At 36.2% G+C, this 15147-nt stretch overlaps 2 protein-coding genes across 2 annotated transcripts; both read left to right on the top strand.

Moving 5' to 3' along the window:
• The first annotated feature begins 1641 nt into the window (after positions 1–1641).
• rpz (rapunzel) lies at positions 1642–13989 on the top strand. The gene is made up of 2 exons (XM_062985801.1): positions 1642–1676; positions 10913–13989. The coding sequence occupies exon 2, from the start codon at positions 10946–10948 to the stop codon at positions 11627–11629; it is 684 nt and encodes a 227-aa protein (XP_062841871.1). The 5' UTR covers positions 1642–1676; positions 10913–10945; the 3' UTR covers positions 11630–13989.
• Positions 7422–9679, top strand: rpz2 (rapunzel 2). The gene is made up of 2 exons (XM_062985802.1): positions 7422–7569; positions 8602–9679. The coding sequence occupies exon 2, from the start codon at positions 8652–8654 to the stop codon at positions 9330–9332; it is 681 nt and encodes a 226-aa protein (XP_062841872.1). The 5' UTR covers positions 7422–7569; positions 8602–8651; the 3' UTR covers positions 9333–9679.
• Positions 13990–15147: the final 1158 nt, after the last annotated feature.

The following is a 15147-nucleotide window of genomic DNA, read 5'->3' as shown; positions in this document are numbered from 1 at the left end:
GTCGCGAATGCATGTTGGTTAGCCAGACTTTATTGTTTCATGAACATTAATACGGGATTTAATTTTGAAATAAAATGTTTGATATCCTGCTCTGACTATGTGGATTTATTTTGTATTCTTGAGGTTTGTATAGCAGGTTCAGTCAGAATGAAACCTGATCCAGGCGGACAGTTGATCACGTTACACCGAGCATCAGTTTGTGATGAGGCAGTTGGTTGGTTAGCAGCTGCTGGTGCACCTGTTCATTGTGCAAAATCACTAAATTTCATGTGCACTTCCACAACAGGGATTGTAACTGATTTTGCGAATTTATGTTATTGTATAATAACGTGGGTAGCTGAAATTAGCAGCCTAATCCAGAAATTGTGAGTGTAGTTTAAGGTCTAGCACCTTTGTTTACTGTGTTTAAGTGGGCTGGGGTGAGGGGGCTTCTTTAGGAAGACAACATATATGTAAAGGACAAGTCCAGACTCGCCGGTGCTTTAAATATCTGCTCCTGACTGCTGTCACTGGAATTTTACCTTCAGAAAATGTCTTTCTTTGCGTGGACAGCTGTTCCAGAAAGCGTTTGGTTTAGATCCTTCTGTGCGCCATAATGCGTTCGTATAAATATTCGCTCATTTAAAATGGACAAACATATACACAGGGTATCAGATATACATGTATGTATATGAGATATACATAAGTGTTTCTCATCAACCATTTTACAGTAGAATAACTAGTACAAACCAAACCGTTTTTGAACCTTTATTTTGGGTGCGGTGTGACCATAACGACGCATAATGCGTTTAATGCGCAGCAGACAATAAATGCGCAGCAGTGTGTTTTTTCTTTTAGTACATGACTTCTTTTTACCATAAAAATTGTTGTTAAACGTGTTTACAGTAATATGGAGTGAGCTGCGTAACCACCAACACGCTGAAAATATAGAAGTCAAAACAAAGAAATAATTATAAAATAATGGTCTGTTCAAATAATGGTCTTATTAGTTCTTAACTATATGTTTTCCAGTAAGTACAAAACAAACAGGTCAAATATAGAATGCAATTAAGGGTATTTGCTGCATTTATTTAGAGTCATAATAAGGTCTTTATTTGTGGATAAACACTTGCACCTTTGGAGAGGTCAGTAGGTTCCCTTACCTCTTGCACTCTTAGAGTACGCCTTATATTTCAGTGACTTTTTTCTAATTTACCATCTTTAATTCCATATAATTATCTCAATTTAAACTCATACTTGCCTTCCTTAATATATTCTGACCCTTTGGAGCAAGTGGCAGTGCCTGACATCCTCTCAAAGGCTCTACAGAGACTCTGTGCCTACAGCATTCTCCACAGACTCAGCTGATTCTCTGTACAGGCTATGTGTCTGTTGGAAGGCTGGAATATTTGAATGTTACTGGGGGAGGACATGTGTAGCTAGAGGATGGGGCTGCCCATTAAATGGCTGCATACATACCATTTGTCTATAGCAAGTGGTGACCTGTGTTCCTTAGGTCCCTAATGGGCCCTTTTTGAATCACTAGGACCTTTTAGTGGGCCAGAAAATGATATGGACTAATATGAACACCCCTACAGAGAGAGCTAACATGGAGGTTTCCTATTTGCAGGGTATGCTGGGAAGAAGAAGTACATTCGATATTGGGACTTTGGTGTGGAAGGTAGCTCTCTGAAAAGGTAAGAGAGTCTATGTTGGCCATTGGCTTGGCTAACAATTGGTGGATGGGTATATTAGATGCTAGGGCTCATCTATGGCCTTTTGAAGATGTTATATTTATACTGGATTAAAGAAGAAATGCAAATTACTTTATCCTAAGAACAAGCAAGGGAGTATGGAAAGGCTGCTAGGGGGAGCTATAGCTGAGTTTGAAGGGAAGACTTGGATTGTGTTGTGTTGTGAAGTGCATGTGGATTCTTTTGAGCTACTTACAAACTTAAGAATGTGTTTCATTGTGTTATGGATCAATAAAGTAGATTTTCTGTAGTTTTTTTCCTTGGTCTTAGAGCTGCAGTCTGTGGGAAGTGCTAACTTTAGCAGCCAGAGTATGATCTGTCAAAGAATGAAAAGAAACTGTTAAAAAAGGGAACAGAAAACAGGAAAGGCACTCCAACTGAATTATTTAATGCAAATTATATAGTCTGCCATGTTTTGTGTAACTTTGGTAGTCAAATTAAATACATAAACTCCCCTTGTGTGTATTGACATAGAGATTTAAAGATGGCCGCTCCTCACAGAAATGAAAGTAGAGAAGGCTGCTTACTTCCTTGACTCCCACACAGTTAAGTTTACTACTCTACTGCAGCAGGCCAGTGGGTTCAAGAATTAATACTAAAAATAATAATAATTAATTGATTAGTGATTTGACCTATACGTCTGTATAGCTTGTGAGCCAATGGGGACTGTACCTGGCCTAAATAAACTTGTTTTTATATACAACAAGCCTCAGTCCTCATGCCTGAATTGCTCCTGGCAGACCGGTTATGTATATGCTGCGACCCAGAGTGTTTTTAACTGTTTAACTGCATGATGTTGGTGAAACAAACAATTTATTGTACATAATTTATTTTGAACTTATACTTACTTGATTCTTTCAATTATTTATTGTGGAACTAAAAAGTATTAAATCTATATACATTATGAAGCATTTATTCACAGATGGCTGTGAAGGGTGTGGTTACCCTTGACAGCCCCTCCCACAATAGAGACTTTTTAAAGAATAATAGGTTTTAAAATGATAATAATCTTTACTATGTAAAATATAAAATGTGTTCTTGTTTATGCAGTGTATCTTGTAGTATAGAAATAACTGTACTAAAGCCAATTATTAATATATAAGCAAAATGGCCATAATACAATTTTAACCCTTTACATACCAGTCATGATTTTCAAAAAGAAGGAATTGTCTCCCACAGCAGGATTTCTGTAATCAAAAAGAAAAAAAAATTACTTGCAAGTTTAAGTAAAGATACATCATAATAAAAGTTATACTGGTTGCTCCCAACTTCTGCACTATAAATACACCCTGTGTGGAGTTTGCATGTTCTCCCCGTGTCTGTGTGGGTTTCCTCCGGGAGCTCCGGTTTCCTCCCACAGTACAAAGGCATGCAGGTGAGGTGATACAAAGTGAATTGGAGATACAAAATTGTCCATGACTGTGTTTGACATTAAAGATTTGAACTGATGAATCTTGTGTAACCAGTAATGACCTGTCCTGTCATGACGTTAAAATCCTAATAAATAAATAAATACACAGTCACCTAGTAAATAAGAATTATTTTGTTATTTTGGAATGATGACAAATGTTTCCTAGAGCGGACTAGATGTAATGAAATGTTTAAGGAGAGAGCAAAACATCTAAAGCTTAAATAAAGTCAAGAAAGCAAATCATAAAAGTCGCATTTCGTGGCTTGAATTAAAACAAATACATGCAATAAGAACTGCATTTTTGATTGCTAGTGCTTAAGAATATAAGCCATGTACTATTCACCTTATTATTAACCTTATTCAAGCACTGTTCAAACCCTGTGTATATATATCCATAATCACCATGTAAATACTCTGTATTTCAAAATAATTTTAGCTTATTTTGTGTTGTGCCAAGTCATATTTTTATGTTTTTTGTTAAAAATATTTGTATCTTATTTTTATTTTATTATTGCTGCTGGTCTCACTGAGAGCTACAAAACAAAGTTTCGTTGTATAACTACAATAACTATAAAATCTGTAAAGTCTATCTTTTCTTGTAATGGGTGAAATTTGAGCACCAACTAGTGGCCGCACAGTAAAGTTGTTTTCATATTTAGTGTAACCAATTTTGGTTGTAAATATAAATCCTGCTAAAGGATTAATAACTGGTTCATATTTAGCAAGTGCACATGTGATCATTTATCACAGCTAATTATAATTGTGCATTTCTACTTTTTGTACCTAAAATGATTTGGCATGTAAAGGGTTAAATCTGGCCTCCTGTTTGATGAGCTCATGAGCAAGTTGTCTTTGTATTTAGTGTGGGTAAAAATGTGGTTATAAATTCAAAACATGTAAATCACTGCCCCCTATGGCTGGGTTAGTGAATTATGAAATGACCCAAATTATTGTATACAGTTCTTTCTATTTAAAAGCATTGCAAGCTCAAAGGCCATTAGTAATGATTCACAGGACAACCCACATAATAAAAACAAACATGTTTCAAAGGGAATTTCCAGTTTCACTGGAATAATAAACTATTAGAGACTTGCCAACTAGTCACTCAATATCTGTGCATTAGATTTATCTCAAATAATACTAGACGGCGAAGATGCTGCACAAACTGTGCTAAAAGTCAGTGGTACACAATCCTATTCACAAAAAGCTGACATGGCTACATCACGAACTAATCACCATTACTTTAAAGTTTAAACTAATAAAGTAAATGGAAAAAAATCTTGTTTAATAAAGTTTTTTTTTTAAACCCTAGTTACATGTATAAATGCATTTGATGGTCAGTGCCTAAAGTATGTAGATGAATTAGTGGCAAATTGAAATGCAGTCACTACAGTTGAAAGTTGTAAAATGCAACACACACACATCATTGCTTTTCCATTGCAGCATGCAGAATATGTGTGATGAAAAGCAAAACCTCCAATACATTGTTCTCATGTCGCTTGACGTCTTTACTAAAAAACAATACACAATTATTTGCATTTAAAAAGCTCTGTTGGGCGTTTTTTAACAAATATGCTTCATGTTTTGACTGGTTCAGTTAATGGTTTGATGAAAGTACTCACAGAATCATCTCTACAGTGATAAACGTCTAAATGACATTGGACTGTTTTCACTGTAGAAACTCTGTTTTAAGTTAGTGGTGCTCAATCTTATTCACAAAGTGCCGGGGTAACTGCTTTCATACCAGTTGATGTTGTTAAATTACAGATAAATTCTACCAGATGTATCTTCTGTCTAGTTGGTATAAATCTGGTTGATCTATTGTGGATACGCTTATGTGTAAGTTGTTCGCCTACCAGTCTTCCAGAAATAAAAGCAGATGATAACTTGCACATTTAATTGAATGGGAAGGGGAATTTTAAACATACATGAATACAGTTTCCTAATTGAATGCCAGACAGGGTTTCTAGTTTAGATTAGGTGCAGTAAAAGGGTTAATGAAAATAAATTGAAGAATCTCCTCAATACAGTTAAATTTTGTGCCTTAATATCTTATAGAAGACATTTTATTAGTGTACATATGTTACTTTTACTCAATTCACCTCCATTATTGCTAAAAGTAACCTTGATTCTTATTGTACAAAAGTCATGCAAAGGGATAAATCTACTTGGTGCAAGTTGTCTTTAGTGTTATTTAGTGTTACTGCTTAATTTGATGCATGTTGCAACATTTGCTTTGCATAGTTTGTATACTGGATAGACCCTGATAAACATTGGTTGGCATTGTTTGTACAATGTGATGTAATTTTTAACATTTAACCAGAATTATTTGGAATTCAGAACTGCCTGCTTCTATGGAAAGCAATTTGAACTTGCGTAGTATCTTATCCATATCATTACCACTCACATAAGGTTATGTTCATACCCTGAAGCCATTCTGTCCTCCTTCCAAAAGACATAAATATTTACATGTTCTAATTAAATGTTAGAGAACTTCTCATGCAGGCTGTGTATTGTAACACTGTAAAGCTCTTAAATACTAAACCCATACGTTTTAAGAAGTGATTGGTGTAGTGAAAATGACCATGTTTATACATAATTTTACAACCTAATCAACCAAACAACTCTGCTTTACATGCTTTGCGTTGTTTAGATATTTGGACCATATATACTTCCTTAAAAAAGCTTCTTGAGAACAAAATTATGTTTTATTTATGGCATTGCCTTCAGGTAAACAAAGAGCTTCTTGAGAACAGAATTTTTACACCATCTTTATCTGTTTACAGGTGTTAACTGAGAAGAGATTTGTAAACTGATACTGTTTTGATACTTTATCAAGAGGATTGATAAATTGAATTGTAATCAAACAGTCAATGTGTCATGCTCAGTCAAGGCTTTAAGAGCATAAGCCTCAACTTTCCCACCAAAACATTTTTCTTGCATTGCTTTAGGCAACAATAAGAGTTAATTTTTCATATGATCGCACAGTTTTTAATCATGAGAAATGGTTAAATTTCTAATAATTTAAAAGTGTGTTTCCAGCAAAATTTGTGTTATTCGAACTAATAATGATGAAACTGGTAGAGTGGGTGACATGGGTTTATTCTTTGCCTTTGGTCAGCATCTAAGAAATATTGTGTTTTGAGTCCTTGTGGGTTTCCTCATGGTACTTTGGTTGTCTTTTACTTTTAATAACAGGGTGAACTGTTACTAGATGCAAGTGAGGTTGTGGTGTCCTGTGCCCTTTTACAGGATAAACCAGTTTGCAATTAAAAGAAATTCAGAAAAGGGAGTGAGATATGTCTGGCAATTGTTACAGATCAGTTTCAGTAAGATCAGGTTTTAGGACTCCAGAGAACCACCATTCATCCTCAAATGAGAAAAACTAGACTCAACAGTCAAATGTATGTTACACCGAAGACGCAAACAGTGGAATCATCTGTCCCTGATGGTCCTGAAGTGGCCTCATCCCATTAAGATGTTGTGACAGAACCTTTAATATACAGTTCATGTCTAAAGACGTTGGATACTCAGACAGAATACTCTACAACAATGCGACTGATCTCCAATTATTCAAACATATAGTGTTAAGGGGACACTTACTTTTTCACACTTGGTCAGCTGGTGTGATTTATGAAACAAAGACAAAATGTATTGTGTTTACTTAGGTTGTCTTCATTAAAATGTTTGATGATTTCAAATAAATAAATGACAAAAATAGATGCCATTTTAAGGCACTGTATGTTGACTTTTTACCCTAACTATACATAACTAGACTATGAAGCGCATCAGATTTGGACCATGAAGTACCACCTGACGGTCTTTAATATGAACACGGCTTTGTTTTCAACGTCTCTCGCACCTGTTTAAATGAGCAGCTGAAAAGAATTACGTTTCAGTGGGAGCAACTGCATGAGAGACGTGTAGCTGTTCTTTAGGCTTACAAACCACATTCCTGATCTGCAATTCACTTTTTTACATTCAGTAGTGACATTTTTCTCCATTATACATGGCAGTTTATCTGGAACTTCTAGTTCATCTTAATTCTAACCTGATCACCTCAACCAACAATGGAATTCATTTCCTGATTTTGTTGTCCGCTAGTCATAGTTAGTTATGCCCATTTGTAAAATTGCTTTCGCTGAATGAATGCGTAGTTTCAAGTCCCTCCCAACCGAGCAGAGAGGAGCGTGGCAGCCATTTTCTGAGCTGTTAGAAGGGATTGTGGAGCGGCTGCATTTTTCTTTCCTCCTCCCCCATCCCCAACCCAGCATACATTGCTCAGAAGTGAGTCACTCCCTCATTCTGCCCATAAATGGCACACAGGCCGGGGCGGTCTCTCAGTCCGAGAGTGAGACAGTGGCTTCCTGCTTGAAAAACACAGCAGCACCATTAGGAAGGGAACAGCTACAGACAGAAACACAGGTAAGATCCTTAGCCTGGGCCTCTTTCCTTTTCTTCTATTCATTGTTTTACCAGGCATGCTTAGCGCCGTGTAATTCTACATAGATTTTGCTGTTTGACGATTTAACCTAAGCTATTTGTTTTCCATTCAAGCTAACCAGGTTAGCCTAACAATGAGCAAAGCTTTGTTGTCATTCTTCCTTGTATTTTGCAATTTAATGTTACACAACATTTATTTTGGCTATAAAGGTTTACTATGCATGAGCAGTTGCTTAATACAGATGTTTGATTCGTGTTAAAGTGCTGGATACAGATAGACCAGGTTGCAGAATTGCAAAAAAACTGTTGCTTAGGGTGTTTAAATATGAAACCTCATACCCTTATTTACATTTTATCTGAAAGCATAATATATTAGCACAATATCTTAGTCTTTTTTTTTTTTTTAAGAAACTACAATTCTTTTCCTTTAACATTTTAATCTGAGACTCTTTTAATATCTCATCTATCAGATAATCTTAACAATAATTACTTATGGGTATTTTAGATGTGTCAAATGTCTTGTAATGCTACATCATAGGTTTCTTTGCTCTACAGTTTCAGAACTGGACAGCAACCTGTTATATTGGTGGGGGGGGGGGGGGGGTAGAGATATATTGGTTTGCTTTTATTGGAACATTTACATTTACATTAACAATAGTGACACTGGATACTTGACTCACACAGGTGACAATTAGAGATAAAACAGTAAGTGCAGATACTTTAGAGATACTGTATTCAAATTCTGCTTGTTTCCTTGGAGGGGAGGGTAACTTAAAATGAAACATCCTGGTGGTACTGGTCTTCTTTAGAATGAAACTGCTTCACAAGGTGTCTGTTCTGGTAGCTTATTTCAGCCCAATACCTTACTAGAACAAAAGTAAAAGTATTTTTCCATAAATATTACTCATCTGTAAATTGTAAATTATTGCCTAGCCTTTAAATAATATGTGTAGTTATTAGCTTGTCTAAAGCTGTTTTTGTTTGTTACCTAACAACATTTTCCTTTTTTTCCAGATCCGCAGGGGACCAAAGGCTAACTGTGCAAAAGGCCTGTGACCCTCTCCATGGCAGAAAAGGAGCAGATCAAACAGACCGCAGCCAAGGTGCTTGGTTATGTGGAGAAAGTTTCTTCCTTTGCCTCCTCCATTGATCCACTGTTTGGCATAGTCACCTCACTGGTTAGTGTGGTGAGGAAGGGTCTGGTGGAAGATGAAGGTCAAGAAATGGACAAAGACTTCCAGCAAATCCATAACAAGCTGGAGAGCATCTCTGAGAAGAACAAGCTGACCTTGCGCCAGATCCGCATAAATGAGGTCAACGAAGTCTTTGGAAAGTACGAAGAGTTCATAAAGCACCAGTATAATGCCTTAAACACCATGGTGGACAGGGTCAGGACAGACCCTAACAATGGCAGTCAGTATACAAAGGATTTTGAGAAGACCTATGAAAAGGACAAGGGCACTCTGAGCTTGGATGTGTTTTATAAGGGTATCATGGGCAATAGGCATTTCTATATTTTTGGGAGGCCACTGCTGAATGTCTACATGGATCACTGTCACAAGGACAAAAAGATTATGGAGGCCAAATGTGCTCACCTGGCCCATCTTTTTCAAATCGGCCTCATGGCACTAATGGCTTACCAAGTCGTCACAGAGGATGATGAAGATGAGGTTAAGGAGAAATGGACCCCAAGAGTCCAGGACATTCAGGCTAAGATGCAAGAGGTGCTGGACCAGTGTAACTAATAGCCGAGATTCCAAATGCACTAAAAGGCTGTTTTAATGTCGTCGTCTTAGTTTCCTATGAGTGATCATGGGAAATCAATCAACAAAAACAAATATACTTAAATGAGCTATAGGAAAACTATTTTTTCTTGCATGCAACTGTGTTTTTTTGTGATTTAAATAAGCACTTAAAATTCCAAAATTTATATTCCAATTTTTGTTTTCAAAATATTATATACTATTGCAAATCCTAGTAATGCTGAATGTAAAGCTGTAAGTTTTGCACCAAATGTGTGTGTGTATATATATTGCTGCTCATTATAGTTATTCAGATATTTTGCTACTGTAGACCAAACTGTTTGACCTGTTTGCACAAAATAAATATTTGCTTTCTTTACATTGGTTTGCTCTTATTGTCTCTTTATTATTCAAACTAAATGCTGAATCATTATAGTGTTGAACAGTTAAACCTGAAATATTGGGAGTATTTAAAATCCTTTAATTTCAGACAGAATTGATGCATGGTCACTATAAATACTAAAAGCATCTTAAAAATGCATTGATCTTTTTTAAGCAGAACATGTGGCTCACTTTTCGTTGCTCAGCAATATGCAAAATGTTTTGTTTTGCATTTTGTAGGTTACCAGTGCTGCAGGCAAAAGACTAAATGTGAGCCTGGCAACCCTAAAACATCTGGAAATATATTACAGTATATTATATTATGCAGTAAGGGCTTTAAATTCAGATACAGTTGAAGTTTTATTGACACTTGTGTATTGTTTATGATGATTGGGATTCTTGTTTTGGAATTTTAATCATTTCTGCATTTTTTTTTTCTTTTTCTGTAACAAAATATTTGGAACACATACATTTTTTGGGGTTTTTAAAATATGTTGAATAAACAACATACAAAAAGCAACCTAGTTTTTTAAGTTGGTGTACAATGTTATAAAATGTCATAGGGCAAGTTTTGACAAAAAAAAAACAGAAGAGCTAAATAAATTATTAAGTCTGCTCAGATGTAATCCATGAACCGCTGGTCTGCTAATAATAAGAAGCTGCCGTAGCGTGGGTAACATGATGTGTTCAAGTTCATTTTGGACGTGTTTTATGGTAGTTCTCAGTTTATATCAGACCATAAGGACGAATTGTTACAGTTAGGTGACTATGACTTTTCTTCCTGACTTTAGCAAAATACCACAGTACTTTTGACAGGAGTAATTAAACTAGCCCTGTTTCAATGAGCACAGAATAGTTATTACCTGAAGTAATAGTTACCATCTAGGAAGTTCAGTGACAAACTTCTGCACCATCAAATTATTTTTTAGAACAATAATTGTTTTAATAAAAAAAATAACATTCTTTGTGACACGATTTTTTAAATGCTGCAATTAAAAAAAATCCTATTGCATTTTGTAACCTAGTATAATGTGCTTGTTTGATACCACTGACTGGTTTGGGTCAAGATAATAATAGTCAGTTCTTGTCATATTAATTTGCTATTTATTTACTATTTATAGTTCTAAATTAAGTTTTTAGTGACTGTTGTGGATAAAATGCTAACATGGTTAAAATCTAACTTTTCTCCTCCTCTCCATTAGGACCCTCTTACAGTGTCTCATTACCACTCTGTCATGGCTGACATCGATATCGTAGAGGACCGGGACAAGCTGAAACATGGTGTGATTAAAGTGCTGGAGTGCATAGCTACCATCTCATCGGCAGCTGCCGTGGTAAACCCCATCTTTGGTGTTGCTGGCTCTCTGATGCGTGTCGTCCTCCATCACGTGGATGACGAGGAAATCCAAACTCTGAAGCGTGAGTTTGGCAGTGTGAACCGGGCTCTGGACCAGATATCGGCGCAGAACCGCAATGCCTTGCTGCAGATCAAGAAGGAGACATTGGATGGCCAGTACTGCCGTGTGGAGGAGAACCTCAAACACCAGTTCCGTAAGTACATGGAGGTGGTTGAGGCACGGCCCAAGAACAAGCAGCGTAAGCGGGACAACTTTGAGGAGAGCTATGCAAACGACATGGGTGACCAAAACCTGCACACGCTCTATGATGGTGTCATGGGCAAGCCCAAGCTCTTTAGCCGTCCAATTCTTGAAGTCTACATGACCCACTCACATGGAGATCAAAGGGTGATGGAAAACCTGTGCACACGCCTCACATACCTTTTCTGCATCGGCCTCATTGCTCTGATGGGCTACTCTGCCATCATCGGTGATGATGAGGAAGGCCTGGGGGAGGAGTGGGCCGAGAAGATGGAGAATGTGCAGGAAAGGATGCAGGAGGCGCTGAGGAGGTGCAAGTGATTTCACTGCTCTGCTTCACTTACCCATGCAAACGACACCTTATGTATTCCATATAGATCTATGGTGTGTTCCTTCAGTATCTCATTGTTCTAAACTCACCTCTTATGTCTTCTGATCTAGAGAGGCAGGTTACTACTGCTGCCACAGACCTTGTGTCTATTTTATTGTATCCTCAATATTTCTTAAAATTTCTGCGCTTTAGAGAGACCCTCATAGAAAAATAATTGCTATTGTGAAAATGGAAATGAGCAATGAGAGACAGGTTTACTCCAGCTGGTGGTGGTTTGTCCCGTTACAAGTAAAAATTAAAAAACAAGATGAAATGGGGTTCAAATCTATGGCTGGCATTTGAGAAATTTTTAACAGAAACTAGTCTAAAGCGAATGTGAATTAATGTTAGTACCCACATTCCACAAAACCTTGTTATGCATAGTTTTTCATGGTTTTTTTTTCCTTTTTTACATTAAAGTAAAAACAAAAAATACAGTAAAATAAGAACTAGTAGATAGTTTGCTAAGTTGTGAAGGATTGAAGGAGTATATAAATGCTGTTTTTAAGTACTGTGAGTGCTTAAACTGGGTTTAAACAGAAGTTTATTTGTGATCTTATCAAGGCTAAAAGTCCAAGTCCAAAGTTAACTTACAGTGTGTGGCCCATTTAAAAATACATCTGTATAAGTAAATTCCTTATACACATAAAAGCATTATTCATATGACAGACATACAGTTGTCATGGCAGTCGTGGGATTTTAATCATTTCTGTGACTGAATCAGTCAAGTTTTTGTGGATCTATTGGCTCAGAAATATAATTAGTCATAGATACTAACAGAGGGCTATGCCTAAAGTTAACCCACAATAAACATATAAATAAACCATGCATGGGAGTGTTTTGTAATCAGTAGTTTATGTTTGATAATTCAGCAAAACTCTATTTGGCTGTTTTAAACATAATGCTTTACATATTAGTGCACCAAAACAAGTTTGGAGCTTAGGGGTTTCTGAGCATCCTGTATAGAGCTAGTGAAATCTCACTGTTACACAAAGCTCCCATTTAAGAATTGGTCTTTATTAATCCAGTCCAGTAACTTTTAGCCTTTCATACACTACAGCACAGAATAATGTGCATTTTTTCTCTTTCAACACTGACTAAAACCCTGAATGACACTACAACGGCAAAACTATTGATTGTATATCGGTTCTTTATATGGTTTCGTCATTATGACTAACAGACTCTTGTTGTAACACAAAAGCTCAAAATAGGCATTATCCAGAACTAGCACTACAGGCTTATGACATGGCATAGCATGTTTTTGCTTGCTGTTTTATGTTACCACTACAAAATACAAAACACTGCTATTACACCTTACATTTGCTGCATGTGACTGACACTACACAAGCACTACGATCATATACTACACTTACCCTAATAGTCCAGCCATACCGTATCAAACAATTTAGTTATAAATGATATGTCATTTTGCAGGCCCTGTCAGATTGAATACTGTTGTCTAAGTGTTATTTAGAATAGAAAACCAGACCATTTCTTTCTTAGGTGTTTGAGCTCACCAGGCTAATGTGCATTAGTGCTCGCATTAAGATAAAGGTTATGAATCGATTCATAGTCTATTATACGAAGAAGGAGTAGATGGCAGCTTACCATAGAAATGTTAATGACAGAGAACAAAATAATGACATTCATACTGCTCTTATAAAATGCTAATCATTTTTAATTTTATCTAATCATTTTTTTATAGATCAAAAAGCCATTATTGTTGCTATTTAAATAGAATAACGTGGCATTGACCTAGTATAATTCATTTATTTTTGTGAATGTATACCTTTCCTGGTTTAGTTTAATAACAGAACTTGAATCATACCTCTACTGCATTATATTTCTTTATCATTGATAAATTTTAAAGTGCACTCATCTAGATGGGCTGTTACTGAAGCATGCCATTAGTGCCTCTTAAATACTGCATATAAAAGCTGTTCCTTTCATTAACTTTCACTTTCTATTACTCTCACTTCACTATACTCTGGGGGATTTACTGGCAGAATGTTTAGGCTACATGATATATATTGTGCTTACAAATAAATAACTGAACTGTTTGTATACATGAATTTACATATTATGCACTTTTAAAATAAGATGGGGCTTGTGGAGATGATAAGCATCTAACTGTCCTTGGTTACATATGGATGTTATACACAATTTTAGGTCAGAACTGAATTTGTGCGAAATGGAGCATGTGTTATGGACAATAAAAAGCTTTTTGAAAATAAAGTCTGGATATTCTTCTCGCTGTTCCATGTGGTATAAACTATAAAGCACTAACAATAAATGACATGAATACATTAAATGGCTTGACTTTATTTCATCATTCTAGTATTGTAGAATTGTAAATACTTCAAATTTAATGCATATTGCAGTTTGTTTTATAATTAAGATTTAAATAATAGAGATTCCAGTCTAAAAGCATACAGAAAATCAATACACATTAATTTTGAGGTGCGGTAAATTGTAGCACTGCAGTGCCAAGTCTGACATCACAGGCCATCTGTTTCCAGCTTGTACATAAAATGTGCCATGTTTTTAAACTAAGTGGTTTTAGATCCTCATAGGAAATCTGACAGGACAAAAATGTTCACTCTCACCCTATTGTAAAGAAAAATCTACTTAAAAACAGATATGCCATGAATTAGAAGCTGCTGAAACGTGGGTGGTCAAGAAATGTCATAAGCTTAAAGGCTGGCATGGACAACGCATCAGCTCTAACTTTACAGTTTTGTTTTACAGTCAGTACTGTTACTGCAGTGCTATTTCCATGAAAATATGAAGTTGTAAGCATATACAAATATATAAATAATGATTGTGATTTAGTGAAAATCATGCATCATTCATTACTCTTTAGTTGGCAATGGACTTCTCCTCCACTAGAGGTCAGTATAGATAAATACATATTCTCCATATTCTTCTCCAAGGGTTAGATCACGACTCAATTCATTACTTTGTGATAGGATTTAGATCAACACCTAATTTTTACTTTGTGTTTTGTAATACATTTGGTGTTTGGGAGAATTTGAGAAATCAAATTTTAAGTATTTAACACTGTTTATGGTACATTTTATTTATTTATTAGGATTTTAACGTCATGTTTTACACACTGGTTACATTAATGACAGAACAGATAGTTACTGGTTACACAAGATTCATCAGTTCACAAGTTTAATGTCAAACACAGTCATGGACAATTTTATGTCTCCAATTCACCTCACTTGCACGTGTTTGGACTGTGGGAGGAAACCGGAGCTCCCATAGGAAACCCACGCAGACACGGGGAGAACATGCAAACTCAACACAGAAAGGACCCGGACCGCCCAACCAGGGAACTGAACCCAAGACCTTCTTGCTGTAAGGTGACAGTGCTACCCACTAAGCCACCGTGCCGCCCTGTTTATAGTAACCATGTAACACAGAATGAGTGAGGTGAGTATTTGTAAGAATGCTACAAAGTCTG

This window comes from Trichomycterus rosablanca, chromosome 23 (genome assembly GCF_030014385.1).
Source record: "Trichomycterus rosablanca isolate fTriRos1 chromosome 23, fTriRos1.hap1, whole genome shotgun sequence".
NCBI lineage: Eukaryota > Metazoa > Chordata > Actinopteri > Siluriformes > Trichomycteridae > Trichomycterus > Trichomycterus rosablanca.
This window is presented reverse-complemented; position numbering and strand designations above follow the sequence as displayed.

What these genes read in the sequence shown, in the direction of transcription:
- rpz2 (XM_062985802.1), top strand. Translation starts at nt 8,652, where the DNA reads ATGGCAGAAAAGGAGCAGATCAAACAGACCGCAGCCAAGGTGCTTGGT.
- rpz (XM_062985801.1), top strand. Translation starts at nt 10,946, where the DNA reads ATGGCTGACATCGATATCGTAGAGGACCGGGACAAGCTGAAACATGGT.